Here is a 15,775-nt window from a genome sequence, read left to right on the forward strand (position 1 = left end):
TCCTTGTCCCTGCCCCCCTCCCGGTGCCCGGTGCCCGTGGGAACCCCCCCGGGGCACTCGTCGCGCCGCTTCCCGCTCCTCCCGCTGCCCTCTGCCTGCCTCCGGGGGTACCTCTTCGAGAGGAACCCACCCGTGGGCAGCTTCTGTGAGGCAGGATGGGCCCGGGGGAGGGACAGGTTCACCCCACGGTCGTTCACCACGGGGAAGCATCACCGTGGGCACCTCCTCTGTCCCTCGTGTGTGTGTGTCCTCCGCCCCCCACATTGTCTGGGCACCTCCAGTGTCCTCCATCCTCTCTGGGCATCCTTTATGCCTCCATCCCCTGTGCCGCCCTTCAACTCATCGGGCACCTCCAGTGTCCCCCCCCCCATTCCCTGGGTGCCCCCCAGGATGTCTCCCTCTCCCTAAGCACTCCCCATGTGTGTGTCCCCCACTTCTTGGGCACCTCCCTGGCATCTCCTATGTCTATGTCCCAGTTCCTGGGCATCCCCAATCCCTCCCTGCTCCTCGGACGCCCCCAGTGTGCCCTCCCCCCTTTCCCTGGGCATCCCACTGGGTATCCACAGTGCCATGTGTGTGTCCCCCCACCACACTCCTTGGGCACCACCTCGGTGCTGCCACTCTCTGGAGCCGATCTGGTCAGTGTCCCACTGATGCCACCAGAGCTCCATCGCTCCTCTCCCCTAGCTCCGGTGCCCTGGCGAGGGTCCGGGGTGCGGGGGGGGGGCACTGCTGGGGGGCTGCTCGGTGAGGAGCAGGGGTCCCCCCGCAGCGGGGTCGCATCCGCTTCCCCCCACCCCACCCCCGGCCTCCGCCCCGCTCTTTTCTTATGGCTTTGCCGCAATGCGGAGCTGCGCTGAGCGCTGCTGCAGCCCCCACCCCCACTCCCGACAGCCCCCTCCCCACCGCCAGCAAGGGCGCAGCCCCCCCTGCACCTCATCCCTTGCTCCCCGTCCTGCACCCCTGCGTGCCCCCCAACAGCGTCCAACCGCACTGTGGCTCCAGCAGTGCCAGGGAGGGAGCGGCGGGGAGGGGGTTGGAGGATGGGAGGGGCAAGGGACAGCCCTGCTTGCCCCCCGTGCAGGTACCCCCTGCTTGCCCCCCATGGGGGTACCCCTGCTTGCCCCCCATGGGAGTACCCCTGCTTGCCCCCCGTGCAGGTACCCCTGCTTGCCCCCCATGAGGGTACCCCTACTTGCCTCCCATGGGAGTACCCCTGCTTGCTCCCCGTGCAGGTACCCCTGCTTGCCCCCCATGAGGGTACCCCTACTTGCCTCCCATGGGAGTACCCCTGCTTGCCCCCCATGGGGGTACCTCTGCTTGCCCCCCGTGCGGGTACCCCTGCTTGCCCCCCGTGCAGGTACCCCTGCTTGCCCCCCATGGGGGAACCCCTGCTTGCCCCCCATGAGGGTACCCCCTGCTTGCCCCCCATGGGGGAACCCCTGCTTGTCCCCCATGAGGGTACCCCCTGCTTGCCCTCCATGGGGGTACCCCTGCTTGCCCCCCATGGGGGAACCCCTGCTTGCCCCCCATGAGGGTACCCCCTGCTTGCCTCCCATGAGGGTACCCCTGCTTGCCCCCCATGGGGGTACCCCTGCTTGCCCCCCATGAGGGTACCCCTGCTTGCCCCCCATGGGGGTACCCCTGCTTGCCTCCCATGCGGGTCCCCCTGCTTGCCCCCCCATGGGCGTCCCCCTGCTTGCCCCCCAGGGGATCGGGGGGGGGTCTCTCCTCGCTTTTCGGCAGGGTTGCACCGGGGTGGGGGCGGCAGGGACCGGGTGCCAGGACTTCAGCTGTGCCGCCCCACACACAGACCTCCCCCCCGACACCCCCCCCCCGTTAAGTGCCCCCCCGAGCCAAACACCGTCACTCTCCGCTTCGATGGACCTGTCCCATCGGAGGGGACGGACAGACGGACGGACAGACAGACAGAGCCGGGAGCTGGCATGTCGGGAACGGAGCCTCAAAATAGCAGCAGACAGTGCCCAGGACATCAAACTCACCCCCCCCAACCCCCCCCCCACCCACCCACCCGGAGCTACGGCAGCCCCCCCCCCCCCCCAAAATCCCCGTGTCCCAGCCGTGGGGTGTGAAGTCACCAGTGGGAGACCCTCCGCAGTTCAGGCTCAAACTGGGGGGGGACACACACACACACGACTGGAAACGTCTCCAGCGTGGGGTGGAGCCCCTCTGAGATGCCCACCCCAGGTTGGGGGCACCCCTGGGCAGGGCTGAGGACATTGCAAGGCTGTAGGGAAGAGCTTGGGGGGGGGGGGGGGGGAAGAGGGGGAGTTGGGATTCGGTGCTGCCGGTGCGACGGACACGGCGTGGGGGGGGGGGGGGGGGGCACAGACACACACACACACGGACACAGCAACCATCACCAGGAGCCGCTGCGTTGCTACCAACAATCAACACAGCAGAGCCGGCGGGGAAATGCCGGGGGGGGGGGGGCGGGGGGGGGGTGTGTGCAGCTGAGAGCTGGGCTAGACCCCCCCCTTCGACCCCCTCCAGACAGGCAAGGAGAGAGGCTGGGCACGGTGCCCAGGCCATACCCTCACACTGAGGCATTGGGAGGGGGGGTCCCAGCCCTATTAACTAAGCAGAATTCCCCCCCCCCCGCCTTCTCCCACCTCTCAGGCTCCGGGATGGATGCTGGGGAATGAGGAAGGGTGGGGGTGGGGGCTCCCAGGATGTCTCCTAGCAACTGGTCTCCAGGCAACCCCGCACCGGGGCCGGTTGCCAGGCAGAGGTCGGAGGGGGTGCGAGTGGCCTCCCATACCTAACAAGATGGGAAGGGGCTGCGGGGGGGGGGCACCCTGGCACCCAGAGCCCCTCACCCCTCTACCTTGTGTCACCCTGGTGGGGGGAGCTGAGCCACCACCCCCCCCAAAAACCAGCGCCCCCTGCCCATGTCTGGGCACAGACCTCCCCTGCCAAGCCTGGAGAGAGGAGTCCTTGAGGTAGGAGCTACTGTGAGCCCCCCCCCAGGCCTTGAGGACACCCTGGGGGGGGGGACACACCCTAGGGACACTGTGCCAGGCGCCGGAGCAGTGCTGAGGGTTCAAGGTGACAAAGACAGGAGGAGTTTGCCAGCAGGCACAGACCCACGGAGGGGTCAGAGCTGGGGGCTGAGCAGCTCTGGGGCCAAGCTGCCCCGCCCCAAACACCCCTTCGCAGCCCGGGGGGGGGGGAGCCCAATCTGCCGGTTCCCCCCTCCCCCCCTTCTCCGCCCCGTTCAGCACAGCCGTGGCCGTTGGCTGCTTTGTTGTGCCTGGCGATGCCCAAACCCCAACCCCTCTTTGTCTGCAAACCAGAGGGGACCTCACCCCTGGCCCCCTCCCCTGCTTCAGCGGCACCTCAGAAGCAGCAGGCTGGCAGCAGGGGCTGGTGGTGAGGCTGTAGGGCTGGCACTGGGGCTGTAGGGCTGGCACTGGGGCTGTAGGGCTGGCACTGAGGCTGTAGGGCTGGTGGTGGGGCTGTAGGGCTGGCACTGGGGCTGTAGGGCTGGCACTGGGGCTGTAGGGCTGGCATTGAGGCTGTAGGGCTGGTGGTGAGGTTGTAGGGCTGGCACTGGGGCTGAAGGGCTGGCACTGAGGCTGTAGGGCTGGTGGTGGGGCTGTAGGGCTGGCACTGGGGCTGTAAGGCTGACACTGGGGCTGTAAGGCTGGCACTGAGGCTGTAAGGCTGGCAGTGGGTCTGTAGGGCTGGCAGTGGGGCTGTAAGGCTGGCACTGAGGCTGTAAGGCTGACACTGAGGCTGTAAGGCTGGCACCGGGGCTGTAAGGCTGGCAGTGGGTCTGTAGGGCTGGCACTGGGGCTGGCACAGTGGGGATGTGAGGCTGGCAGCAGCAGCAGCAGCAGCGTGGGAACAGGACTTGCCCAAAACTCTCTCTAATGTGAGAAATGTAGGGGGAAAAAAATCCCCCCGGGATTTCTCAGCGGGGGAGGGGCACCCTGGCAGCTCCACCTGCGGCAGCCCTGCCCACGCGTGGGCTGTGGGGTGACCCTTTGGCAGGGACCAGACTCTCCCCACCAGCCCTCTCTGTCTCGGGGGTGGGGGACACACAACCCACAGCTCCCTAGCCCAGGTTTGGACAAACCTGAAGGGGAGACCCCCCCCTCGAGTAAGGGGAACCCCCCCCGGGCTGCTGGCTCGGGGGGGGGGGCATGCAGGGGCCGCAGCAGATGGAGGGGTGGCAGGGGGCTGCGTGTCCCTGCGCTCCAGCTGTGTCCCACCCACCAGCTGCCGCAGAGCAGCTGCCGCTCGGTCCATGCTCCCCCCCCCCCCCCCGACTCAAACACTACACTGGGAGCCACCTCGGGGCTTTGTCCCCTGCGTCCCCCTACTGTCCTTAGTGTGTCCCCCCCCCTCCTTGGTCCTGTTCGTCCCCAGCTGCCCTGGGGAAGATGCTTTGTCCCCCCAGGCTGGGCCCCCGGGGCTGGGTTGCGCTGCCCGAGCAGACAAAGAGGCGCTGGAGGGGACGGTGGCAGGGAAGGGGCCAGGACAGGCACTGGGCCACGGCGGGGACAGGGCCAAGATGTGGCTGAGAATCAGGGCACTGGGGCACGGCCAGGCACGGGGACAGTGTCCCTGGGGATGATGGGGACAGGGACGCGGCCGGGGATGAGGACCAGGGCGTGGCTGGGATGGAGATAAGGACGCGGCTGGGGATAAGGACCAGAGCAGGACTGAGGATGGGGACCAGAGAGCGACTGAGGATGGGGACCAGAGCCTGACTGGGGACAGGGAGTGGGGTGTGGCCGAGTGGCACAAAGGGCAGCCAGGACAGTGGCCAGACAGGGGCATGGTGGCACAGCTGGGGATGGGGACAGGGCTGGGAATCAGGGTGTGGCCGAGGATGAGGATGGAGGCGTAACTGGGAGCCAGAGCTGTGGCCAGACCGGGGCCAGCGGCAAACTGGAAACGGTGGCCAGGGTGTAGTTGACGCCGGTGGCTTGGCCATAACCGAGGACCGAGCCACGGCGGAGACGGCGACAAGGACAAGGCCGGGGGCCAGGCGGCGGCGGCGGCGGCGGGCAGGAACCCGCGGCGGGGCCGGACCGTGACCACCGCAGCCCCCAGCTCTCGCTCCCCCCTCTTCGCTCCCGCCCCGCCCGGCCTTTGTCTGCAGCTCCGGGGGGGGGCATTACCTCATCCCGGTCCCTCCAATGACCGCCGCCGCCGCCGCCCCGGCCCCGCCGCCCGCCCCGCCCCACCGGCCCTATAAAGCCCCGAACCGAGCTCCGGGCTCCGCCGCGCCTCTTACATCGACCGCCTCAGCGTCGGGCTGTGAGACCGGAGCCGATCGCCAGCATGGTGAGGGGGGAGGGGGCACGGGATGGGGTGGGGGGACCCCGGTCCCGCCGTTGTTCCCGGTGCTCGTCCCGCCCAGTTCCCGCTGTTGTTCCCGGTTCTCATCCCGCCCGAGTCCCGCCATTGTCTCCGGTTCTCATCTCTCCCATGTCCCGCCGCTGTTCCCCTCTCCGTCCCGATCTCACCGTTGTTCCCGGTTCTTGCCTTCCCCTCCGGTCCCAACCCCGTTCGTCCTATCATTGTCCTCGGTCCCCGGTCGCGCTCTCCCGTTTATTTCCCCCCTCCCCCGCTTCCTTTAGATGAGCCAGTACCGGGCGTGGCTCCCCTTAAACAGAGCAGAATGAGTCCCCGGGGCTGAGACCCGAGCCAGCATCGGGCGTGGCTCCCGTTAAACCGGGAAGGATGGGTCGCCGGGGCTGAGACCCGAGCCTGAGCCGGGCGTGGCTCCTGTTAAACCGGGCAGGATGGGTCCCCGGGGCTAAGTCCCGACCCCGTACTGGGCGGGACCCCTGTTTGGCGAGGTAGGATTGTGCCCCCCCCCCCCCTCCCTTCCCGGTACCAAGCCGCTGTATCACACTGGGCGTGGCTCCCGTTAAACCGTGCTGGACTGACCCTAAAGGGCGCTGAGTTCTCAGACTGCGCTGGGCGTGGCTCCGGTTTAACGGGGCCGAATGGGCCTCCCGGTGCAGGGTGTGGTCCGCGGGGAATGAGGTAGACGATACCGAATGAGGTACCCTGGTGCTGAGCATCTCGACCCGCACCAGAGAACAAGGAGAGGCAGGATGAGACCCCCCCCAAATCCTGCACTGGGTGTGGCTCTGGATCAATGGGGACGCAAGGGGCAGGATGAGACCTTGGTGCTGGGTGCCCTTCCCGGACTGGGTATTGTTTGGTCTCAACGGGCTGAGAGAACAGGATTGGACCCTCGGAGCTCCTTGTGTTGCCCTGGGTGGGGTCCTGGTTCCTTGCAGCAGAATGAGGCCCTGATACTGAGCTCCTCCTCCCACAGTGGGCAGGGTCCCAGCTCTCAAAGAGGAGTGGGGATGGGACACTGGAGCTGAGCACCCACCCCAGCACTGAGCATCCCTGCCAGGACCTAGAACAATAGGGAGCAGCTGGGCAAGATTTGACCCTTGGGATCCAGCCCTGGCCGCTGGTGCCAGGCTGTGACGGGGACAGCAGCATCGCTGTGGGGTCCCGGCTGGGTGCGGCAGGCGTTTGGGGGGTCACCCCCCCGCCCCCCCCATCCAAGCGCCAGGGCAAGGAGGTGAGGCAGTGCCGTGTCCTGTGCCCGCAGCGTGAGTGCATCTCCATCCACGTGGGCCAAGCGGGCGTGCAGATCGGGAATGCCTGCTGGGAGCTGTACTGCCTGGAGCATGGCATCCAGCCCGACGGGCAGATGCCCAGCGACAAGACCATCGGCGGCGGGGACGACTCCTTCAACACCTTCTTCAGCGAGACCGGGGCGGGCAAGCACGTGCCCCGGGCCGTCTTCGTGGACCTGGAGCCCACGGTGATCGGTGAGCGTGGGCCGGCACGGGGGGCAGCGGCAGAGCGGGCGGGCAGCGGCGGGCGCAGCGGGCACTAACGGGGGGCGCCGGGGCTGTGCCCGCAGATGAGGTTCGCACGGGGACCTACCGGCAGCTCTTCCACCCCGAGCAGCTGATCACGGGCAAGGAGGATGCGGCCAACAACTACGCCCGCGGGCACTACACCATCGGCAAGGAGATCATCGACCTGGTGCTCGACCGCATCCGCAAGCTGGTGGGTGCCAGCCCCGCGTGGGGCTGGTGGGGCAGGGAGCAGGCTCGGGGGGGGGCTGGGGACGTTTCCTGGGGCTTGGCAGCCTGCAGCGAGTCAGAGCTGTCTGTAAGGTCTGGATTCTGGCGGGGGGGGGGGGGGGGGGAGGGGAAGATAAGGATCAGCCTCTTCCCTGCACCCACAGGCTGGTATGGGCCTGGGGGGGACACATTAAGTGGGCAAGCCGAGGACAAAGCCTCTGTTCTGGGGCTCCCCCTCCCTGCCGGACTGGCCGGGCCGGGTTTAGCTTTAATTTATTAATTAATGTTAATCCTGCTCTGCAGCTCTGCCATTGGCGGCCGGGAGCAGCTGGGGCTGGGGGGGGCGGGGGGGGGTTGGAGTCGCTCCACAGCCGCGGGCGCAGCCGGTGCTGAGCTCTGCAATTCCTTCTTTGTTCCCACTTGGCTCCGGCCGCGACCGAGTCCAGCTGCGTGTGGCTGGGGATGGGCGTCCCGGGGACTGCTCGGGCGGCGGCTCCGACCGGCCCCTCCCGCAGCCCTGTGGCTGTGCCAGGGCTAAGGGCTTTGTCCTGCCCCCTGAGAGCCCAACTTGGCCCCTTCTGATGCCCAGCCGGTGGCACCCACCCCCCTTTTGAGGTGCTTCTGGGCACTGCTACTGCAGAGCCAAAGGGTTTCCCCCGGTGTGGGGTTCATCAGTGCCATGAGCTGGTGCCCAGCAGGGAGGGGCAGTGCCACTGTGTCAGCCATGCCAGTGGCTTCTGCTCTGCCGCCGGAGATCCCCCAAGGGTCCCTGTAAGGTGCCAAAGAGGAAGGAAGAACTTCTGCTGCCGCTGCTTGTGCTCACCATGGCTCCCTCCTTGTCCCCCCCGGGCAGGCTGACCAGTGCACAGGGCTGCAGGGCTTCCTGGTGTTCCACAGCTTCGGGGGGGGCACCGGCTCCGGCTTCACCTCCCTGCTCATGGAGCGCCTCTCGGTGGACTACGGCAAGAAATCCAAGCTGGAGTTCTCCATCTACCCAGCGCCGCAGGTGTCCACGGCCGTGGTGGAGCCTTACAACTCCATCCTCACCACCCACACCACGCTGGAGCACTCCGACTGCGCCTTCATGGTGGACAACGAAGCCATCTACGACATCTGCCGCCGCAACCTGGACATCGAGCGCCCGACCTACACCAACCTGAACCGCCTCATCGGCCAGATCGTGTCCTCCATCACGGCCTCGCTGCGCTTCGACGGGGCCCTGAACGTCGACCTGACCGAGTTCCAGACCAACCTGGTGCCCTACCCCCGCATCCACTTCCCGCTGGCCACCTACGCGCCGGTGATCTCGGCCGAGAAGGCTTACCACGAGCAGCTGTCGGTGGCCGAGATCACCAACGCCTGCTTCGAGCCTGCCAACCAGATGGTGAAGTGCGACCCCCGGCACGGCAAGTACATGGCCTGCTGCCTGCTGTACCGCGGGGACGTGGTGCCCAAGGACGTCAACGCTGCCATCGCCACCATCAAGACCAAGCGCACCATCCAGTTCGTGGACTGGTGCCCCACGGGCTTCAAGGTGGGCATCAACTACCAACCGCCCACGGTGGTGCCCGGCGGGGACCTGGCCAAGGTGCAGCGAGCCGTCTGCATGCTGAGCAACACCACGGCCATCGCCGAGGCTTGGGCCCGCCTGGACCACAAGTTTGACCTGATGTATGCCAAGCGGGCATTCGTGCACTGGTACGTGGGGGAGGGCATGGAGGAAGGGGAGTTCTCGGAGGCGCGGGAGGATATGGCTGCCCTGGAGAAGGATTACGAGGAGGTGGGGGTGGATTCGGTGGAAGGGGAAGGGGAGGAGGAAGGGGAGGAGTACTAAACCTCACCCTCCCCTCCTCCCACCCCCTCCTCCCCCGGAGCGTGCTGCTCTCACAGGGAACATAACCTAGGTGGAGACCCCCCCGTGGTCTGTAGCTGTGTCCTTAGGTCTGTTCTGCCCCATCCATGGTCTGTGCTTGCTGGAAGAGTCTCTTCGGACCCACCCGTGTGTGTGTGTCCCTCCCCCACTCTGAGGGTCTCAATAAAAAGCATTCCCTGTCTTACTGCTGCCTTTGTGTCTTCGCTCCGTGCTCTGCTCTGCCTCCCTGGCTTGGGCATCGTCCCCCAGCTGCCTCCGTGGTGTGCCCTGGGCGGGGGGAGGGTCCCTGGCTGCACCCAGGGTCTCTATTCTGGTCTCGGAGCAGGGTCCTGAGGTCCTTCACTGCCACTGACCTGGGTCTGTGCTCCCCAAGCTCCTTCCTCTCCATCCTACAGCTGGGAGGGGTGGAATTTCTCCCTCCCTCCCCCCCATATATTCCTCCTTCTCTCTCCTTTCTCCTCTTCCCCCCCCCATATATTCTTCCTCCTTTCTCCTCTTCCCCCTCCAGTATATTCTTTATCCTCTCTTTTCTTTTCTCCCCCCCACACTGTGCCTTTGCTCTGCAGGGGGGGGCTGTTAGCTTTCAGCCCCCTCCCCCACTCCAGACTGATAGGAGCCAAGGTGGGGGGGGGGATGTCCTTTCAGTGTCTGGGCAGAGGAGGGATTGGATCCTGCTTGGTTTGGGGAGGGTCCTTCTAACCCCTGCAAGGGTTGGGAACGTTGGAGCTGCAGCGGGGGCGGACGACTGTAAGTGGCTACTTCATCCTGCTGGGTGCCCGGGGGGGGGAGGGGCTGTGTCTGTTCTCTCTGTTCCCTCCCTCGGGGTTGAAGAAGGGTCCAGGCAGCTGCAGTTAATAGGGAGGGGAAGATATGCAGCAGCCCCTCCCGCAGCTCTGCTTGGGGGCTGCGGGGGGGGGGGGGTAACTAAGCCCCCAGTGTGTCCCGTTCCGCCCCCACCTCGCTGCTGGTCAGGGCTAAGCAACGAAAGAGAAGTTGAACATGAGGTGAAACTCGCGTGGGGGCTGCAGCGTGGGGTGAGCTGCGATATGGATGGGGGGGGGGGGGCATACACCCTTCAGGACGACCTCAAACCCCCCTCCCCACTCTGAGGAGCAGCAACAAAGCAGCGCTGGCATCATCACCACGATGGTGGGGGGGGGAGGGGAGGGGAATGGTGGTCGCTGTGCTTGGCATCGCTGAAAGCCAAACCGGTGCCAAGAGCTATGGCAACCTGGGAGTGGGGGGGGGGGCGTCATAAAAGCTTTGTGGAGGGGGTGGGGGCGGTGCAGCGGAGGTGCAAAGCCGCCATGAAGCGAGCGGCAGGAGCAAATGGCGGTGGGGGCCACGTCACCGGCACCGGCACCGCTGCAATGCAGCTGCAGCTGCGCACATCCCGGACCCGCGCACCCGGAGCTGGGGCGGCGGCGGTGGGGGGGGGAGACGCGCACATACAAACACATCTTTGGGTACCCCCCCGCCCCCAACACACACAATGAGCTCTATATAGGAGCGGGGGGAGGCAGAATGCGGTGGCGAAAGGGCTGCTGGGCTGTCCCCGCAGCTCCCAGCGCCGCGGGAAGGAGGATTTAAAGCGAGCAAATAGCACCGGGGATTAAGAGGGGGGGGTTATGGGGGGGGGGGGGCGGTGGGTGATGCCACCCTACCCTCCCCCGCCCTTGTGTCATTGCCCCCCTCCCCGAAGCGGGCACCCTACAGAGCAAGGGAGCTGCATCCCGGGGGAGGGGGGGCAGGGCACGGTTGGAGCACAGCGCATCCCTGTTTGCGGTGGTCCTCAAACCGGGGGGGTAGGGGGGGGGAAGGGAACGAGGTGGGGGCCACATCTGGCTAAGAGGAGGGATGGGGGTCCCGGTGCTGCAGACAGGGCTGAAACGAAGCTCGGGGTTGTGAGTGGGGGCTGCTTGTGTGCCCTTCCACCCACCCCCCGGCACGATTCAGCGGGGTCCTGGTGCTCCCCCTCCGCCTTAAATCGCGGGGGGGGGGGGGGGCACCTGCAGATGGTCTGGGAGGGGTTTCATGGGGTGGAGATGGATTGGGGAGGGGGGAAGCAGTGAGGTGAAGGTGGGCTGGGCATGCCCCCCCCCCGCCCCCAAGGCTGCAGATGGGTTGAAAAGGGCTCTGGGGTGCAGATGGACTGGGGGGGGGGGGGGGAGGGAGGCAGCGAGCGGGGCAGATGGGCCGGGGGAGCAGCGGGAGGGGTATGTGAAGTGGGGGTGGGGAGGTCCAGCCGGTGAAGCCGATTAACGGCCCCGCAACGCGGTGGGTGGCGGTAGACGGGGGGGGGGAGGAGCACGTGCCCCCCCCCCCCCATCACCTCCTTCCACTCCATGTCGCAGTTTTCCTCCGCAGCGGAGCCGCACCGGGCGGGTGGGGGTGGGAGTGGGAATAGCAGTGCGCCCCCCCCCCCCTCATCCTCGCTCCGCGACGCTTCCGTTCCCGGTAAACGCAGCGATGGGAGGGGAGATGTAGACTGGGGGGTTCCGGGCCCCCCCCCCCCCCAAAGTGTCGTGTCCCCCTCCCAGTGCTAGTAGGGTCCCTCCGCAAGCCTCTGCACCCTGGAACAGGAGGTGTAGAGAAGAGGAGGAGGAGGAGGCGGCGGCGGCGGGGCCGGGGGGGGGGCGCCCGCAAGAGCCCCGCAGCGCCCGCCCGGCTGCGGAACGGGGAGGAGAGGGCGGGGCCGCGCCACGCGTCGCAGCCAATCGGAAGTGGGGAGAGTGGAGACGGACGGCCGCATCGGCCAATAAGGAGGCGGGGCGGGGGCGCAGGGCCCTCCCCGCGGTGCGGTATAAAGGGGGGAGCGCGGGGGCGGCCGCAGCCGGTACTTGCGTCGATTCTTTGCTTGTCGGGACGAGTAACCGAGCTGCGATCATGGTGAGGAGGAGGAGGAGAAGGCACTGCGGAACTGGGGGGGGGGTGTCCTGCTGTAATAAGGTTGGGGGAAGAAAGGAAGAGGCTGGGGGGGGTCGATAGGATGAAGGAAGAAAAGGGGGAGGGGGAGAGCGGAGTTTAAACTCCCCCCTACGGATCGAGGGGGGCTTGGAGTAGAGTAGGGGGCTGCGATGGGGGGGGTGAGGGGAGAGGGATAAAAAGAGGGGGGAGTGTAAAGGTGGAGCGGAGGGTGCGGGGGGGGGGGGCACAGAAGGAGCGTGGGGGTGCTGCGGTCGCCACGAGGAGCACCCCCGTGGGGGCGAGGGGGTGCGCAGCGTTTTGTGTAGGGGGTGGTGGGCACAGAATCCCCGTCGAGGGGGTCAGCACGTGGTCCTGGGTGGCCTCTTTCTTCTTCTCCCCCCCCCCCCAGGCACATTTCGGGGCGGGGCTTCGTCCCCTTATTTTTGGCGCCCGGCCCCGACCGTTGCCGTTCCCGCGCGCGGGAAGGCGCGAGCCACAGCCCCACCCCACCCCCACCCCCCCTCCAACAAGGGGCACAGCCCCGCCCCTGCGGCACCAGTTCCTTCCCCCCCCCCGACCCCGCAGGAGAAAACAACCTCATCCTCCTCTCCCCCCCCCCACCACTGGGAATCAGCAGAGCTCTGCTGCTTCCCCCCCCCGCCTCGAACTCGCACCCACCAGAGACCAACCCCACGGAGCTCATCCTCTTCTGAGGGTAGTCCACATGGAACCCCTCCCGCCCCCCCCGCGAAGTCAGGGCTGTGTCCGTGTCCAAACCCGGGGGTGCTGTGCGTAGCCCCCCCCGCAGCATGAGGAATGCGCAGCAGGTGCTGCGGTGCAGGGAGCGGCCGGGAATGTGCTGGGAGGGGGTGGGGGAAGCAGCATAAGGACCCCCCCCCTCTTCTCAGGGGGGGCTGGGGGTGACGCCATCGCGTGGTTTGGGGTGGGTTGGTGCAGTCACTGCTGTGCTTTGCTTCCTCCTCCTCCTCTTCCTCTTGCGGCTCAGCCTCGCCCTGCCATAAAATGTCCTCCCTGGGCGCCATTTGGCAGTGAATGGAGAGTGCTGAGTGGGGGCACAGCCCGGGGGGGGATGTGGGGGGCAGGTTACCCCTAGGGTTGTGTTAAATGGTGCCCTCAGTTTGTCCCCGAATGTGCCCCGCCACCCTACCGGTGCCAGCTTAGCTCCTGGGTGGTGCCTGCGTGACTCAGGGCTCTGAGGTGGCACCTGGGTGGCTCTGGGCATTGAAGCTGCCCTCAGCGGATGCTGAGCCCCCCCCGGAGACCTCTCCGTAGCAGGAGGGCATCTCCATCCTGCCCTGGCCGCTGGTGCCAGCCTGTGACGGGGACAGCAGCATCGCTGTGGGGTCCCGGCTGGGTGCGGCAGGCGTTTGGGGGTCACCCCCCCCCCCGCCCCCCCATCCAAGCGCCAGGGCAAGGAGGTGAGGCAGTGCCGTGTCCTGTGCCCGCAGCGTGAGTGCATCTCCATCCACGTGGGCCAAGCGGGCGTGCAGATCGGGAATGCCTGCTGGGAGCTGTACTGCCTGGAGCATGGCATCCAGCCCGACGGGCAGATGCCCAGCGACAAGACCATCGGCGGCGGGGACGACTCCTTCAACACCTTCTTCAGCGAGACCGGGGCGGGCAAGCACGTGCCCCGGGCCGTCTTCGTGGACCTGGAGCCCACGGTGATCGGTGAGCGTGGGCCGGCACGGGGGGCAGCGGCAGAGCGGGCGGGCAGCGGCGGGCGCAGCGGGCACTAACGGGGGGCGCCGGGGCTGTGCCCGCAGATGAGGTTCGCACGGGGACCTACCGGCAGCTCTTCCACCCCGAGCAGCTGATCACGGGCAAGGAGGATGCGGCCAACAACTACGCCCGCGGGCACTACACCATCGGCAAGGAGATCATCGACCTGGTGCTCGACCGCATCCGCAAGCTGGTGGGTGCCAGCCCCGCGTGGGGCTGGTGGGGCAGGGAGCAGGCTCGGGGGGGGCTGGGGACGTTTCCTGGGGCTTGGCAGCCTGCAGCGAGTCAGAGCTGTCTGCAGGGTATGGATCCTGTGAGGGGGGATCAGGATCTGTTGTTCCTCCTCCTCCTTCGGGGGGAATCCCTTTCTGCAGCCCCCTGCAAACCCAGGTCGTGCCAAGGCTGCAGTGTGCTTGGGCTGAGCTGGAGCCTGCAGGGTGCTGCCGATTGCTGCCCTGGCACAAACCTGGCTTCAGCCTTTCTGGGGTCGTGTGAGGCTTCTGCTGGCTCTGGACTTTGATCCTTCTTGACCGAGTGCTTGTGAGCAGCTCAGCTGGGCCTGGAATTCCTGTTGGGGGGAGCTGCTGCCCTGGGAAGGGAGCCCAGCAGAGACCTCCATGGCAGTGCCAGCCGCATGGCAGCTGGAGGTGGCCCAGCAGCCTCGTGTGAAGCATCAGGGACTCCTCTTCCTCAGGGCCCAGGTGGCGCTGGGGCTGGCACCTGAAGAAGGAAAGGGCCAAGAGTGCCCCAGTCCATGGGGAAGGTTCCCGTGCTCCAAGGGCCTGTTGTGCCCATGGGATGCTGAGGCTGGCAGCAGAGGAGGGGCAGGCAGCTGTGTGCCTGAGACAAGAGTCCCCAAAGGTGTGAGGTCCTGGGGTGAGCTTTGGCCTCGTTGGGCAGTTCAGGAGCAGCTTGACCACAGCTCTGATGATGTTTTCTCCCTCCCCCCGGGCAGGCTGACCAGTGCACAGGGCTGCAGGGCTTCCTGGTGTTCCACAGCTTCGGGGGGGGCACCGGCTCCGGCTTCACCTCCCTGCTCATGGAGCGCCTCTCGGTGGACTACGGCAAGAAATCCAAGCTGGAGTTCTCCATCTACCCAGCGCCGCAGGTGTCCACGGCCGTGGTGGAGCCTTACAACTCCATCCTCACCACCCACACCACGCTGGAGCACTCCGACTGCGCCTTCATGGTGGACAACGAAGCCATCTACGACATCTGCCGCCGCAACCTGGACATCGAGCGCCCGACCTACACCAACCTGAACCGCCTCATCAGCCAGATCGTGTCCTCCATCACGGCCTCGCTGCGCTTCGACGGGGCCCTGAACGTCGACCTGACCGAGTTCCAGACCAACCTGGTGCCCTACCCCCGCATCCACTTCCCGCTGGCCACCTACGCGCCGGTGATCTCGGCCGAGAAGGCTTACCACGAGCAGCTGTCGGTGGCCGAGATCACCAACGCCTGCTTCGAGCCTGCCAACCAGATGGTGAAGTGCGACCCCCGGCACGGCAAGTACATGGCCTGCTGCCTGCTGTACCGCGGGGACGTGGTGCCCAAGGACGTCAACGCTGCCATCGCCACCATCAAGACCAAGCGAAGCATCCAGTTCGTGGACTGGTGCCCCACGGGCTTCAAGGTGGGCATCAACTACCAACCGCCCACGGTGGTGCCCGGCGGGGACCTGGCCAAGGTGCAGCGAGCCGTCTGCATGCTGAGCAACACCACGGCCATCGCCGAGGCTTGGGCCCGCCTGGACCACAAGTTTGACCTGATGTATGCCAAGCGGGCATTCGTGCACTGGTACGTGGGGGAGGGCATGGAGGAAGGGGAGTTCTCGGAGGCGCGGGAGGATATGGCTGCCCTGGAGAAGGATTACGAGGAGGTGGGGGTGGATTCGGTGGAAGGGGAAGGGGAGGAGGAAGGGGAGGAGTACTAAAGGGCAGGTTCCTTCTGTCGCTTTGTAGCATGTCCACAAATTGTCTGCTTCGAATCACTTCAGCTTTGTGTGCACTGAGTGGGTTCAGCTGCCGTGGGCCCGGCTGTGGGGTGGAGGGGACGTGCTGGGCTCTCTCCGATGGGATCCTGTCGGTTTTCCATGTGTCTGTCCCATGTCTGTGAATAAAAAAAGGCTTTAAGAGGAGCTGTCGGATACAAA

The 15,775-nt window shown here is 66.6% G+C and overlaps 2 protein-coding genes across 2 annotated transcripts; both read left to right on the top strand.

Annotated features, from left to right (window-relative positions):
* Positions 1-5,209: 5,209 nt before the first annotated feature.
* On the top strand, positions 5,210-9,154 carry TUBA1A (tubulin alpha 1a). Its single transcript, XM_064141621.1, has 4 exons — positions 5,210-5,319; positions 6,614-6,836; positions 6,932-7,080; positions 7,951-9,154. The coding sequence occupies exons 1-4, from the start codon at positions 5,317-5,319 to the stop codon at positions 8,929-8,931; spliced, it is 1,356 nt and encodes a 451-aa protein (XP_063997691.1). The 5' UTR covers positions 5,210-5,316; the 3' UTR covers positions 8,932-9,154.
* A 2,597-nt stretch (positions 9,155-11,751) lies between these two features.
* On the top strand, positions 11,752-15,760 carry TUBA1B (tubulin alpha 1b). Its single transcript, XM_064141592.1, has 4 exons — positions 11,752-11,859; positions 13,347-13,569; positions 13,665-13,813; positions 14,576-15,760. The coding sequence occupies exons 1-4, from the start codon at positions 11,857-11,859 to the stop codon at positions 15,554-15,556; spliced, it is 1,356 nt and encodes a 451-aa protein (XP_063997662.1). The 5' UTR covers positions 11,752-11,856; the 3' UTR covers positions 15,557-15,760.
* Positions 15,761-15,775: the final 15 nt, after the last annotated feature.

This window comes from Pogoniulus pusillus, unplaced genomic scaffold (assembly GCF_015220805.1).
Source record: "Pogoniulus pusillus isolate bPogPus1 unplaced genomic scaffold, bPogPus1.pri scaffold_58_arrow_ctg1, whole genome shotgun sequence".
Classification (NCBI taxonomy): Eukaryota; Metazoa; Chordata; class Aves; order Piciformes; family Lybiidae; genus Pogoniulus; species Pogoniulus pusillus.